This window comes from Notolepis coatsorum (assembly GCF_963971535.1).
Source record: "Notolepis coatsorum genome assembly, chromosome: 2".
Classification (NCBI taxonomy): Eukaryota; Metazoa; Chordata; class Actinopteri; order Aulopiformes; family Paralepididae; genus Notolepis; species Notolepis coatsorum.
In genome coordinates, this window is record NC_140166.1 from 183927155 (window position 1) to 183942482 (window position 15328).

General features: G+C 47.1%; 2 protein-coding genes across 2 annotated transcripts in view; one reads left to right on the plus strand and one right to left on the minus strand.

The window, feature by feature from the left end:
* Positions 1 to 2949: 2949 nt before the first annotated feature.
* On the minus strand, positions 2950 to 3944 carry rangrf (RAN guanine nucleotide release factor). The gene is made up of 2 exons (XM_084307311.1): positions 3545 to 3944; positions 2950 to 3391 (listed from the first exon to the last, which is right to left on the minus strand). The coding sequence occupies exons 1-2, from the start codon at positions 3733 to 3735 to the stop codon at positions 3016 to 3018; spliced, it is 567 nt and encodes a 188-aa protein (XP_084163437.1). The 5' UTR covers positions 3736 to 3944; the 3' UTR covers positions 2950 to 3015.
* Positions 3945 to 3947: 3 nt separating this feature from the next.
* Positions 3948 to 15328, plus strand: part of vamp4 (vesicle-associated membrane protein 4) — a 36313-nt gene continuing 24932 nt past the window's right edge. The window contains exon 1 of the mRNA XM_084307315.1: positions 3948 to 4021. The gene's annotated coding sequence lies outside the window, so the exon portion shown is untranslated. The remainder of the gene's footprint in view (positions 4022 to 15328) is intronic.

The following is a 15328-nucleotide window of genomic DNA, read 5'->3' on the forward strand; positions in this document are numbered from 1 at the left end:
CTGACTTAGCTACACAGTCAACAACGTTGAAACTGTTGACCATGTGAACTGCCACAAAATGTTTTTAAAAGATGATGGAATGTTATCTAAGTAAATATTTCTTTCCAGAGACTTGCTTTCACACTCACGGCATTAAGGTAAACATTAGTTCTCCTCATGGGACGCCTCCATATGTTCCACTCCATAGTAACAATACGTTCAGCCGGTAAACATGTATCAGGAGTGTCGGGTAAATGATACACACACACACGTTTAAGTTATCATGAACTGTTGAGTTCCAGACTTTATCTCTAATGTAACGCTTTATGCTCCACAGGTTTCCCCATGCAATTAAGCACTTTAAATCTAGCTATGACAGTGTTTCTCAACCGTCTTGGGTCTTGTGAAGACGTAAACCTCAGGTATCCCTTATATCAAAATTAACAGACATCTATAAAGTAACTAATACTTCAATTCAAGTCTCTATCTATGGATATGTCAGTTAAAACAGCTCAGTGATCGCTTAGAAACATCCCAGGGCCCGGCACCAGTCCCCAGCCCTAAATTTGAACAATGCACAACATCTCCTGTCATTACTTGCGTGTGAAATGGCCATTCCCAAGCCCTCACCGGGAATGACAGACAGGATGTTTTACACTTAACACTTAAGCCCTCTGGTTAAAAACATGTTTATCCTAGCGGTTGATGATATGGTATGGAACTATTGCCATTACGATAATGGGAATGTTGTGCTTAATGAAGGGATGTGGCTATGTTGGGATTACTGAGAAGAAAGAGCAGACACACTACCAACCCTGTCTTTATGAGGACCTGCTCCGTCATAATCTTGCCGGGAGATAAGAGAGTTTGATGTGGCTTTGAGGGGACCATCTGTATTTCCACTTTGTCTCCATGTCGTACCTGAGCTTGCCTGCTGTGACAAGTACTGCTAAATGCTACCCTGCAGTTAAAATCTTGTGCACAAGATCCTTCTTAAAATACTCGTACAATGAACCATGGAACCAAAGGGCTACTAACTAACATGTAACTTCATATTTCCAAATCTGAGGGTTTATTAAAACTTCAAAGAGGCCATGAATGAGGATCGTTACCCTCATTTAACCATTCTATAAATCCAACGTTTCAAGGCGAACCGACTTTTAAATGATTGTTTCTCCAAGGGTCATATTGATGGATCTTTCTAGCACAAGGCCATTGGAGTGAATGACGGAAAACAAGTTGACCTAATCCACATTCCTGCCGAGACCAGACGTCTCAATTTCCATTCTTTATGACCCAGACAACCCAATAGAGACAGGCTCCATGAGTAGTACCTGGATTTTACTGCTGCTGAGGGAGAGACTATATGAGACTTGCTTTTAGGTTGGGTTCCATTTCCTACTCAGTCATTTTCTCCCATTACCCTGTATTCTGTTATATATCAATTATATGGGGATTGGAAGTACAGTGTAGTAAAACTTGGGTGTTAATTATATGAACTATTCATATTAACTTGTAAAAACTCCACCATGCTGCTATGACGCCTGAATTACCCCAAGGGGATCAATAAAGGAATATCTTATTGTATCTTATATCACTGGAGTAGTTATTTTTCTATAAGATGTCTCTATATTGTCTTAGGAAAGAGTGTGTGTGTCTGTGTGTGTGTGGAGAGGGTGCATAAAGGGTGTATTCATAGTATTCTCATTCATACAGTATGGTGAAATGCAACCGTTCATTGAATGATAATCACCTGCTATTTGATTAAAATCACCTGTTGTGACCAAGAAGATGTCTGAGATTGAATACTATGAACAGGGAAAGGGGGAAGGTCAGATATGCAAAGGTGGCAGAAAGGAAATATGATTTTAGATTAATTGTATTTAGCATATGACTACAGTGCATTAAATAATGTTACAGCAAAGGGCGATTACAGTATACATTTGACTGTCCTTGCACAATGGGTGTCAGTGTATGCTGTGGGAAAGAATGCTGTTGCTTCACCAATGTTTCCAAGATAAATTCCTGTCTAATTTTTCAAAAGATGTCCTTGTCTAATTTGAAGATATCACAAATCTGGTATAGGTTTTGTGCAAATAGAAATATGTTGATGGTCATGTTCTCAATTTGATATTTGAATCAGTTCACATATTGTTGCCAAAGTAGAAATATAATTAGTTGCCAGAGTAACTATCAACAATGAGGAAATCAAAAGATGTAATCCTGGTTGGTCTTAACGATGATTAACTCCAAAAGATAAATCATTGACAAGAGTATGAATATGTTAAAGAATAATAAAGTACTGATCATGAATCCAACAAAGCTGATGATACTCGTCTGTTTATTGGTATATTTATGTCTTGGTCTCAAATCCCAAAATTCACATTGCCTTTCCAATTGAAACGGGAAACTTAAAACTGAAGGTGGGATTTGAAGGGTCACTTCACTGAAAAACAATGCAGATTTATTTTGCACATCTCAAACTGTAAAACGTTCTACACTAAATTGAGCTGTACACTGAAACCTTAATGACTGAACCTCTAGACCCCTGGCCCTTTTTATCTTCTTTGCTTTACTGTGTCCTACCTGTTTTTATTACATTCATTGTTTTACTGTGTTTTTTTTATTTTATATCTTGCATCATAATATTTTTGTCTTATCAACCTGCCTGTGAAGCACTTGTGCCAGCTGCCACTGCCTAGAAATGTGCTACATAAATTAAATTGACTTAATGCAAGGATTCACTGACCTGTTCTCATCCATGGAGAACATATTCGATCTCATTTATTCTCAATAACTAATTAATGACAAGTTATTCAGCTTCATGCTGAATAAACAAGTATTTTCCATAAAGTGCACATTTAAGACTGCCTCATTTCCTATTTATTTTCAAATCCAGCCTTTGTGGAAATTGCTACAATGCATTCAATGAGTCTTATAGTACCTGACAAAAAAATGAAATGCCCAGAATTTGAAGTATACATTTATTAAATCTATTAAACAATCAAGATGAATGTCATGGTCATGAACAAGCCTCTAGCCAAACACGCCTGGGTCATTTAGTGTGAGAGACTGTAGTAGGTGATTGAAGTCCTGTACTGTCCAGGGGGCTTGTGTTCCCATCTCAGCCGCACTATTGCTGCTACTGTCAGGACTGATGCTCAGGGGGTCATTGAAAGTCACTAGGACATCTGTGGAGAACTGTGGGAGCCTGAACAGCCCCAGGTGAATTGCTACTTTGTTTTTGGCTTCTTCGTTAAATTTAGACACACACTGTGCACCAGTCAGTATCCAGGCAGAAGTACATTGTGCCATAGACAGGTCAGATCTGGACAGGGGCACGACGTGAATCACTTGTGAAGTTCCTGGGTCCAGTGCCTTGTTACTCCCTGCGATGTCCTCGAAGTGGTACCTGAATGAATTAATGAATGAAAACTTTATTTAACAGATTGCAGAATGGGTACAATACAGTACGGCTCAATACACACAATTGTTAAGGGGATGCAGACCAGAGAAAGACGTTTGTCTTGTTTACATCAGGGTCCCCCATTTTCAATTCATTCACCTGGCAGCGTTCTCATCTTCCACCCGACTCTGGAACTCCAGCAGCTCCACTATGAAGGACTGGTCAGTGTGGCGATGAGCAAAGATCTCCTGGTTGTCTGGAATTTCTCTCAGCTCGCTAATGTCTTTCGCACTGTGTGGAATGACAGCCGAAAAGGCGCCTCCAAACAGAGGGCGGCCATTACTCTGCATCCTACGACGAGGAAGCCTCAACAGCAATGCAAAGATCCGTGCTGGCTGGCAAACTTCACTCGCAGATACTCAAAACTCCACTCGCAAAAACAGACAATTCCGCTCTACACTAGCTAATAAACCGTGAAGACAATGTCAGACGAGACATTAGCGGCATGGTAATTCTTCCCCTTTAACAGTCCAAATGAAACCATCTGAACTGGAGGAAACGCGCTAGAACTCATTCTTTTTCACGTGAATTTAAGGCAGGATAGACGCATCTCCGACGTGTTACTGCCCCCTACAGGTAAGGCATATACACATTCTCAACGTGTATTGATTGATTGATTGATTGAATGATTGATTGATTGATTGATTGATTGATTGAACACTTTAAAGAATGGGTACAATATACAGTACGGCACAATTGTTAATTTAAGAAGATGCAGACCAGAGAAAGACTTTCATCTTGTTTACATCAGGGTCCCCCATTTTCAATTCATAATGAGTACTATACTCATAATGTACTGATGTACTACTACTGAACCATTTCTCATAGGTTGAAATATTCCTGTGACTCAAACATGTACATCTTGGCTAGAGTTCTGATGATTACTTAAACTATCCATCAAATTCTCATCCATCTTCTTCCATGTTTCAGTTTACTATGTTTTATCATCTACAGTACACCACTGTCAACATTGGGATTTGAAAAAACGGGAGATTTCGCGATAGATAGATTTAGAATAGATAGAAAGGGCACATTGTGGTGTATCATAATTCATTTGTTGAATACAATAGGATTTTTATAACGTTGACACAAATTAAGGAATATTTACACTAAGTTCTCTTTTACCTCTTATTTAATTCATTCATTAATTTAATTGTAGGTACTGTTTATATTGTACATAGTCCTGTGTGTTGTATATTGTGTCTTATGTTACTTTTGTGTTTATTGTCTCTTTCTGTACACCGTGGGAAGGGGGGCACGTAATTGAATTTCTCTGTATGTCTTGCACAAATTGGAAAATGACAAAGTGTAGTGCCGAGTCGGAGACGGTGGCTCGAGGCAGAGCTAATAGCATTTATTAAGCACATAAATACAACATGCTACTGCTACGTTTCTTGCAGTCGACTGACTGACTGAGAGAATTGCCGATCATGACATCATACGGTGACATCACCCATGTTCTAGAACGTTCGGCTATAACATGAATAATGAATGAATGAATGAATGAATGAAAACTTTATTTAACAGATTGCAGAATGGGTACAATACAGTACGGCTCAATACACACAATTGTTAAGGGGATGCAGACCTGAGAAAGACGTTTGTCTTGTTTACATCAGGGTCCCCCATTTTCAATTCATATAGACATTTATGACATACATGACATTTATGGCATAGGGACATATAGGTATTTAGTACTGATACATTTGTGACATAAACGGTATTCAAATATACAGTACTGTTACCCCTAGATCCTGACAGAGTATATACATATGATGGGGAGGGGACTGTACATTTGGAGGGGGTGGGTGGGTGGGAGAGAGAAATATACATACGGCGGGGAGGGAATATATACATGCGGTGGGGAGGAGACTGTCTATTAGGAGGTTGTAACTGAGGGGTACAATTCCCTGACTGTATTACTAGATATGATACTTACTACCACTACCTTTGTACTTAATATTCGGCCACCCAGTACTCGGCATAAATATATTATGATGAACACTGTCACGTAGATGAAACGGATCCAACACAAATGTACGAATTAGAAATAGGTCTTTATTTCTACACAGCGATGGTGTGTAGAGCAAGCACTTAATCAAATCAATCACATTTATGAATGGGAATTAGTATGCACTTTTATGGCAAGAGTATTCGTCGGTATATCAATAGAGAATGTCCAATCTCTGAAGGCGCAGGTGGTACATATACGACCTGGAATAGTTAAGGAATAAAAGCAATGATACTTTAATGATTATATACTGGATACACTAGGGGGGGTTAATCCGGTCGCTTGTAAGCCGACAGGAGTAGGAAGGGGGGGGGGTAGAATCCGGCTGCCTCATCCGGCCAAGGGTATCCCAGGTGAACCCACTGTAGTGCCGTTCAATGCGCCGGCGATCCTTGGACCACAGATGAAAGCAGATGGACTCTTTGTGGGCCGGCGTCCTCCGGTCCACGGAGGAGAGACGTGAAGCGACCTCGTCTTGCAGAGCGTCTCCTCACCTTGCGTCCTCTCCAGGGGGGGTTTCCAACACACGGCAGTGTCGGGGGTCTTTATCCATGGAATAATCAACGTATACAAAGCATAATCCGTGCCTGGGAAGGCGGGCTGTCGTCGGTAGAATAATCCGGTATACAGGTCCACTCGCTCGTCGGCTCTGGGGCTCCTCGGGTGCAGCTTCACGTGGGGTCAACCACCCTGGATAAGCAGCCAGTTTTCTGCCCGAAACGATGGGGTGCTGACTACGGTAGTATTCTCACCGTACGAAGCACTATATATTAACAGACTATTATTAGCTTAATAGACTACGTCCAACTCGACGATATAGTGCCAAATATGACTATTCAAATATTAATATACACGATGTCTCAATACCGATGGTAGGCGAACTTGGCCTTACTCCCACACGTGGCGTCGCGGGGAGGCTTTACGTCTGTGACTCTATTGGAGGGTAAGAAACTGGACTGAAAAAGGAAGTCCTACTTTAGTAGCGCAGTATATATACGCACTATGAACAAATAGTCCCATTAGTGGTGCGGTAGCCAGATTCCTACGCGGAACTAGGACTTGTTTGTACATGTTGAGCGGTACGTTTGAACTGGGTCTGGGGGTATGGCAGCCTGGCACCAAGGTCTCGACCAATAGTAGAATGGAGACTATTATGGGATGTTCAGTAGGCTGGAATGGATATTCAATGCATATTGTACAAGGAATATACAAGGGATATCAGGGAATATTAGAGAATATACAAATACAATTAAATATATATATAAATAAATATATATATTCGGTTTAATCTGGCCCTTCACAACAGCCACCCCCTGATTGGTCCCAGACCTAATCAGTTAAACAGAGACAGATTAATCGCGTTGTCTATTTACACATAAGGGTTTGCTGTAGGGGTCAGTCAACTTCACAAAGTCATAGGGTTATAGGGTCATGGTCATCATCGATTGTGTCTGGGAGTCGGGGCAGTTCTATGAGCCTCGCCACGGGACGGGTGTAAGTACGACCCTGGACAAGCACTTCAGCTGCTCGGACCTTGCCGTCGGCACCGGTGATCACTTTGCTTACGCGGCCGGCCGGCCACATAGCTCTGGGCAGTGATTGATCAATAATCATGACGACTGTTCCTTCTGTCAACTTGTCTCTCTCCTTTACCCACTTCTGGCGGGTCTGTAGAGACGGTAGGTAGTGCAGTAGGAAACTGCTCCAAAACTTGTCGGCTAATACTTGGCTGTACCTCCACATTCGTCGGCCGTTCGCTTCTTCAGGCCGGTACATTGTCTGGGGTAACGCGGGATCTAGCCGCCCCATCAGGAGTGTGTTGGGGGTAACTGGGTCGATATCCGCCACATCACTGGAGACATATCCGAGGGGCTTCGAGTTAAGTACTCCCTCAATCTCCGTGAGGACTGTCATTAGGACTTCTTCCGCCACGGTCTGGGCCCCAAGTACTGCGTACAGGGCTGTCTTTATGGAGCGCACTTCTCGTTCCCAAGTGCCACCGAAGTGGGGTGCGTTTGGGGGGTTGAATTGGAAATCAACCTGTGCTGGAGCGAGGTGGGTCTTAAGTTCTGGGCCCATAGCTTGGAAGCTCTCTCTCAGCTCTCTTTCGCCGCCTTTGAAGTTTGTCCCATGATCGGACAATAGGGTAGACGGTCTTCCTTTCCGTGATGTGAATCTACGGAAGGCCATAAGGAATGAGTCTGTGCTCATGGTCGGGAGAAGCTCGATGTGTATCGCTCTGGTGGTCATGCATTTGAATACAATACCCCACCGCTTCTCGGTTCCTCTTCCTTTCTTTATGTGCAGCGGGCCAAAGCAGTCCATACCCGTTGAGTGGAATGGCTTGTCACCGATTCGGAGGCGACATGGAGGAAGGTCAGCCATCCTTGGTATGCTGGGCTGCGTGCGCCACTTGCGGCAGTCTAGACATGTTCGCTGGAAGCGTCGTACCGCCTCTCTTCCTTGTAGGATCCAGTAACGACGTCTGATTTCCGCGAAGACTCTTTCTGCTCCTGCGTGATGTACATCCTCATCGTATTTCTTTATAATCAGCTCTGTGACCTTGTGTCGGCTGTTCAATACGATCGGGTATTTAATGTCATCCGGTAGATTGGGGGCTCTGCGTAGGCGACCACCCACTCTGATGAGGGTATGAGCGTCGCTCTCGGGGGCCAGATGAATTAATCTGCTGTCGGATGGGACGGGCTTTCCTCCCTGTAGACAGGCCAATTCATCGGGGAACGAGTCTCTCTGGGCTCGCTGCAGTAGAAGCAATTCTGCTTCCTCGTAGTTAGCTGCTGACATATCAGCGGGGGACTTGCACTCCGGGTGGTACAGCAGGAATGTTCTTTGTTGTGCACTCTCTATGGACGTGCAATCGTCTATGTTAGGGTCGGTGGAGGCTACGGTGCTCAATCCACAGAACACAGACTTCTTATTTTCCACCTCCTCTGGACTTGCTTCCCTCGGGATAGGCATGGGCCACTGTCCTTCCGGGAGTCTTAGGAATGCGGGGCCGTCACTGTAAGCATTGTGACGGGTGAGGTCATCCAGGGGCATCCCCCGGGTGATGACGTCAGCTGGGTTCTGTTTTGTATCAACGTAGCGCCACTCTGTTTCTCCGGTTAACTCTTCGGTTAAGTCTTGAATCTCGGTGACTCCCACGAAGACTTTGTACTTGCATGAGTCCGATTTGATCCAGGCGAGTACTGTCGTGGAATCTGACCACAGGATTGTTCTAGACACCGGTATGGTGAGCTCACGTTGGATGAGCGTGGCTAGGTGCGCTCCGGCTAGGGCTGCGCAGAGCTCTAGACGTGGGATAGATTGTTGCTTGCGTGGGGCTATTCTCGAGCGGGCGAGGACAAATGCTGTGTAGATCTCTCCCCCCTTCTCTTGGGCCCGCAAGTAGGCTACTGATCCGTATGCGACCTCTGAGGCGTCACTGAAGACGTGTAAGTCCATTTTACATGTCTCTGGCCTCACCGTGGGTGGGAAGTAGCTTCGGCGCATATTAACGCCTGGGAGTGAGTGGAGCTCCATCTCCCACTCTCTCCAGGTGGATGCAAGATGTGCGGGAATGGGGTCGTCCCAGCCCTGGTCCTTGTCGCACAATGCTCGTACAATCATTTTTGCCCTGGTGGTGTACGGTAGAATACATCCTAGCGGGTCATATTGTCGGGCGAGTGTTGTGTACACACTCCGTCTGGTGGTCGGCGCCGCCGCCGGCCTTCCCTGCTCCGTAGTCAGGGGCTTGTGTCTGTAGTGAAGCGAATCTGTTTTGAATCGCCACACCAATCCCAGGGTCATCTCCTGGGCTTCTCCCGGGATTGTAGCCATCCAGGTCTCGCTGCTGGCTGCCTTGTCCTCGGAGGAGAGGCTGCGCAGTACTTGCGGATCGCTGCTGGCCCACTGCCTGAGATCAAAGCCGCCTTTGATCAATGAGGCGCGGAGTTTAATCAGGAGAGCCTCGGCTTCTTCCTGGGTTGAAAGGCTTTGTAGACAGTTGTCTACGTAGAAGCTGTTCTTTACGCTGTGTCGGACCTCTTCGTCCGCTGCTGGGTCCTCTGCTACATGTTTCTGTAGTGCAAATGTAGCACAGCAGGGGCTGCACGTCGTTCCGAAGGGGAGGACTTCCCATTGGTAGATGGCTGGGTGCTCATCTCCTGGCTTCTCTCTCCATAGGAACCGTAACAGGGGCTTGTCCTCCTCTACTAATCTCACCTGCAGGAACATTCCTTTAATGTCCCCGCTGATGGCCACCTTTTCCTGGCGGAAGCGGAGTAGAACGCCGAGTAGGGAGGGGCCGAGTGTGGGACCGGGCAGTAACTCTTTATTCAGATTTTGGGATCCGATCTGGTAGCTGCAGTTAAATACTATGCGGTCTTTACCGTTGTGATGGACCTTGTGGTGAGGCACGTACCACGATTCAGTGGTCTGGTCAGCCTCTTTAATGTCCATCTTTGTGATGTGTCCCGCTGTGATGAGCTTCTCAATCTCAGCGCGGTATACACTCTCTTGGGCGGGGTTCTTGGCTAAGCGCCGCTCCGTGTTCAGCAGGTACCGTTCTGTGGCGTCTGTCTTGGCGTGGAAAGTAGGCATTCCTTCTCGCCGCAGGAGTGGCGTGGCGTATCTCAACACGCCGTTGACCGGGACTCTCTTGGTCCCTGTCTCGAGGAGGTGAATGGCGTAAATGTCATCTTTAGAGCGAATGTCTTTCTTTCCGTTCTTAAAGGGCATTTGTTCCAAGGTCCATAGCCGCTCTACGTGTTGCAGGAGTGCGGTTTCTCCCTCTGTGACTCGGGAGTGGAGACATCTAGTGGCTGTACTTCGGTTGAGAGATTTGGCGAGCGGGCCTTGGAGAGTCCATCCCAAACGGGTCTCGACTGCTGCAGGACAGCCTCGGGGTCCGGTATGAACCCGGTCTATCGGGACAATGAGGTCTGCATGGTCGGAGCCTATCAACAGGGTCGGCATAGCATTGTCTATGAGCGGGATCGGTAACTTGCGCAGATGTGCATATTTCTCCATCAGCTTGGCGACGGGGTATGTGTACCGCGACAGCCCTATTTCTTGGCTGGTGAAAGCGTCTGTAATCTGGTACCGTCGCTCAGGCTGGCCGCTTGCTGCGATAGAGAATGAGACATTCTCGCCCTTTATCGTCTTCAAATCTCGTCTTATTGTCCGAATTGTCATTTGGGTTTCGCTTCCCCGCAGCCCTAGCTGGGCCGCAGCGGAGGCGAGCAGCAGGGTCTTCTCTGACCCGTCATCGAGGACGGCGTAAGTGTCCAGGACTTTATTCTGGTAGCTTAGTGTCACACGCACTACTTTTAGGAGTACTCGGGCTCCACTGCTGCTGGCGGGATCGATGTACATGACGCTCGCTTTGCTGCTGGATGGTGCGGGTGAAGGGCGCCGTCTGTTACTGTCGTGAAGTATGTCCAGATGGGCTCCATCGCACTTGGTGCACCTTTTCTTTAAGCGGCATTCGGCTGCCATGTGTGAGCGCGCACAGCGAAAACAGCGCTTGTTGGACTTTATCCATTGACTTGCTTCCTCCGCGTTCAGCTTGGGGAAGGAGTTATATTGCGCTAGCCAGTGTTCTTTCTCACAGTAGGGGCACACTATCTTCCACTTCTCCGTTCTGGAGGGGGTACTGTGGCTCCTGCTGCTCGGTACTGACTCCGATTGGTGCATCACAGTCACCGATCTTCTTCCATCATTTAGTCGTCTGGTTCCTTCTCTGGAGCCAGGGGTGCTCCGTCCGAATGTATCTAGCCGTAGGCTGGTGACTTCTCTCGCCAGGAAGTCTGCTAGGTCGAGGAGGTTCGGTTCGGGGCCATTCGGGTCTCGGTGGTCTCTCTGTCGCCTAAAACGCTCCTGTCGAGCGGGCGGCAGCTTCTCCAAGATCCTTTCCACATTTGAGTTGGCGTAAAGTTCATGCCTCCCCTTCTCTCTCTGCGCTCCCAACATCCCTACCAGGGACTGCACTCTGATGGACAGGTCGTCCAGTGCTCGATTGTCTATTGCTGGGGGTAAGCGGTCGATGTGTCGGATCTCCTGGATCACGTAATCCCATATGCGCCCATACCTCTGGTCCAATGCTACCAGCGCTGCTGTGTATGGGGTGGTGGAAGTCGCGTAGGCGAGCGCTATATTATGTGCGCGGGGTACCTTTAAGTGCTTCAGTAGGATGGCGTATTTGTGGCGTTCATCCAATACATCCACCAACATGGTCTCCAGACACATGCGGAGTTCTGTATACTGGGCCCGGTTCTCTTGGGTGAAGTCGGGTACCATAGGCGTGCCAATGTATGACGCTGACTGTGGATACATCGGCGAGCGTTGGGGGAGAGGCCTCCTAGGCGAGTCTCCTCCCGCTCCTTGGTATGGGCTGGTACCGGCAGTGTACCATGGCCCGCTTGTCCAGGTGCTGTTCCTCGGTGCGGGTCGTGCGTCGTGCTCACCCGGGTATAGAGTCGGGGGTCTGTAGCGCAGCTCCGCGGGAGTATGGCCTGGGCTGTACCGGACCTCCTGGTCCGGTAGAGTACTGTGCTGTCGTCGGGCGTGGTTCTCCTCCTCTTCCTCTTCGTCTTCAGTTAGGTCATCCAGTGCTTGTAGTCTCTGGTTTAGCCTCTCCACAGGATATGCTGCTCCTTCCCGGTTGCTAGGTCTCGCTTGGACCGGTGGGGGGAGGTGGTCTGTGGGGGGTATAGACCTCGTCTGTTGGTCAAGTTCAGGGTTGTTTACTCGGCTAGGGGATGCCGCCCTGGAGGTGTGTCTAGACGAGTTCCTGGAGCCTCTGGCGGAGGGAGAGGGTGTTGTCCGTCTGATCAGCTGTTCTATTAGTTGCGCTTGCTGTCTGTCGCGCTCTGCGTCCCGTAGAGCACCAGCAGCTGCTCGCTGGCTGTCTGCTCGGTCTCGGGCCACATTCTCTTCCCTCTGAATGCGTCTTATTTCTAGACGTATATGCTCTTCTTCGTTCCGCTGCTGGATCTGCAGTCGGTCGCGTTCAGCAGCGGCGTTCAGGCTGATGAGGAAGGCCTGCTGTAGGGTCCTCTCTGCCTCGCTGGGAGAAGGCGGTTGTATAGGGGAGCCTTCCCTCGGGGTACTCCTTGCGGAGCCTTGGAGCTCTATCTCCACGGTGCTCTCCCCGTCTTCTTCCGTGCCGAGTTCTCTCTCGGTAGCGTTGTATTCCTCCCGGGACTCATCGGGGACTACTTCTTCAGTACTGGCGGGGTGTGAAGTCATGTCTGGTTCCCACTGGTCCCCACCGTGAACTTGGTCAGTTACATTAGAACCCGTAGGGGCCTCTATGGTCGGGGTAGTCTGGGCGTTGGGGTTAGACATACTTTTACTTTCTAGTTTTACCGCGTTTACTGTTAGTAGAAGACTAGGTTGTTGACTGACAGCGTAAGCCTCTAAGTACTGAGGGAGCCGTCGTTCGCGCTGCGGGCGTTGGTTAGGAGGATCGTTTCGTGGAGTGTTCATCATAGGCCATTTCAATATTAATAACACTATATTAATATTACACTAATTACCCTCCGGCTCGAAGGACCAATTTTAACTGAGGGGTACAATTCCCTGACTGTATTACTAGATATGATACTTACTACCACTACCTTTGTACTTAATATTCGGCCACCCAGTACTCGGCATTAATATATTATGATGAACACTGTCACGTAGATGAAACGGATCCAACACAAATGTACGAATTAGAAATAGGTCTTTATTTCTACACAGCGATGGTGTGTAGAGCAAGCACTTAATCAAATCAATCACATTTATGAATGGGAATTAGTATGCACTTTTATGGCAAGAGTATTCGTCGGTATATCAATAGAGAATGTCCAATCTCTGAAGGCGCAGGTGGTACATATACGACCTGGAATAGTTAAGGAATAAAAGCAATGATACTTTAATGATTATATACTGGATACACTAGGGGGGGTTAATCCGGTCGCTTGTAAGCCGACAGGAGTAGGAAGGGGGGGGGGGTAGAATCCGGCTGCCTCATCCGGCCAAGGGTATCCCAGGTGAACCCACTGTAGTGCCGTTCAATGCGCCGGCGATCCTTGGACCACAGATGAAAGCAGATGGACTCTTTGTGGGCCGGCGTCCTCCGGTCCACGGAGGAGAGACGTGAAGCGACCTCGTCTTGCAGAGCGTCTCCTCACCTTGCGTCCTCTCCAGGGGGGGTTTCCAACACACGGCAGTGTCGGGGGTCTTTATCCATGGAATAATCAACGTATACAAAGCATAATCCGTGCCTGGGAAGGCGGGCTGTCGTCGGTAGAATAATCCGGTATACAGGTCCACTCGCTCGTCGGCTCTGGGGCTCCTCGGGTGCAGCTTCACGTGGGGTCAACCACCCTGGATAAGCAGCCAGTTTTCTGCCCGAAACGATGGGGTGCTGACTACGGTAGTATTCTCACCGTACGAAGCACTATATATTAACAGACTATTATTAGCTTAATAGACTACGTCCAACTCGACGATATAGTGCCAAATATGACTATTCAAATATTAATATACACGATGTCTCAATACCGATGGTAGGCGAACTTGGCCTTACTCCCACACGTGGCGTCGCGGGGAGGCTTTACGTCTGTGACTCTATTGGAGGGTAAGAAACTGGACTGAAAAAGGAAGTCCTACTTTAGTAGCGCAGTATATATACGCACTATGAACAAATAGTCCCATTAGTGGTGCGGTAGCCAGATTCCTACGCGGAACTAGGACTTGTTCGTACATGTTGAGCGGTACGTTTGAACTGGGTCTGGGGGTATGGCAGCCTGGCACCAAGGTCTCGACCAATAGTAGAATGGAGACTATTATGGGATGTTCAGTAGGCTGGAATGGATATTCAATGCATATTGTACAAGGAATATACAAGGGATATCAGGGAATATTAGAGAATATACAAATACAATTAAATATATATATATAAATAAATATATATATTCGGTTTAATCTGGCCCTTCACAACAGAGGTGGTGGGGGGTTTGGGCATTTACGGTGGCCAGTTTCGAATTGCAGCCTCCCGTAGGTGCTCTTTAAGAGTGGTTTTGAATGTGGGTAGGGATTCACATTCCTTTACAGGTTTGGGTAGGGTGTTCCACATTGATGTGGCATAATTGCGAAACGTGTTTAGTCCCTTGTTTGAGCCGAATCTGGGTTTAACATGATTTGTTGAGCTTCCTCTGGTGTAGTGGTTGTGGTATGTGGTATTCACTGACCTTTGGGAAGTATTTTGACATGTACATGGGTACCTTAGTCGTATAGTGTATCTTGTAGACCAGGCCCATTGCAAGTTGCTGTACTCTGTCGTCTACTCTAAGCCATCCTAGGTTGTCAAAGTGGGCAGGGGTGAGGTGGGTTCTGGGGGTAAGGTCAAGTAGTAGTCTGACCAGTTTGTTTTGTGATGTTTGTAAAATCTTGTTTTTAGCGCCTTTGAGGTGCTTTGGTACCATGAGGTGCACGCATAGTCGTAGTACCCTTGAATGAGTGCTCCTGCCAGAGTCTTCAGGGTATTCTTGTTTACCAGAGAGGAGATCCGGTACAAGAATCTAGTTCGTTGGTTGACTTTTTTTATTACATTGGATGCCATTTTGTCACAGGAAAGATTTGCCTCTAGGATGGAACCTAGGTATGTAATTTCATCTTTCCTTGTGACAATATTGTCACCCACTGTAACTGAGAAGCCCTAGGGCAGACCTGGGCATTGTACGGCCCGCGGGCCGGATACGGCCCGCGGGATGATTCTGACCGGCCCGCGAAAGATTACATGATAATATATATATATATTTTTTAATATATATATTTTTTTTTAACTTTTTTATTTTCATGTCAACATTCACACGCACAAT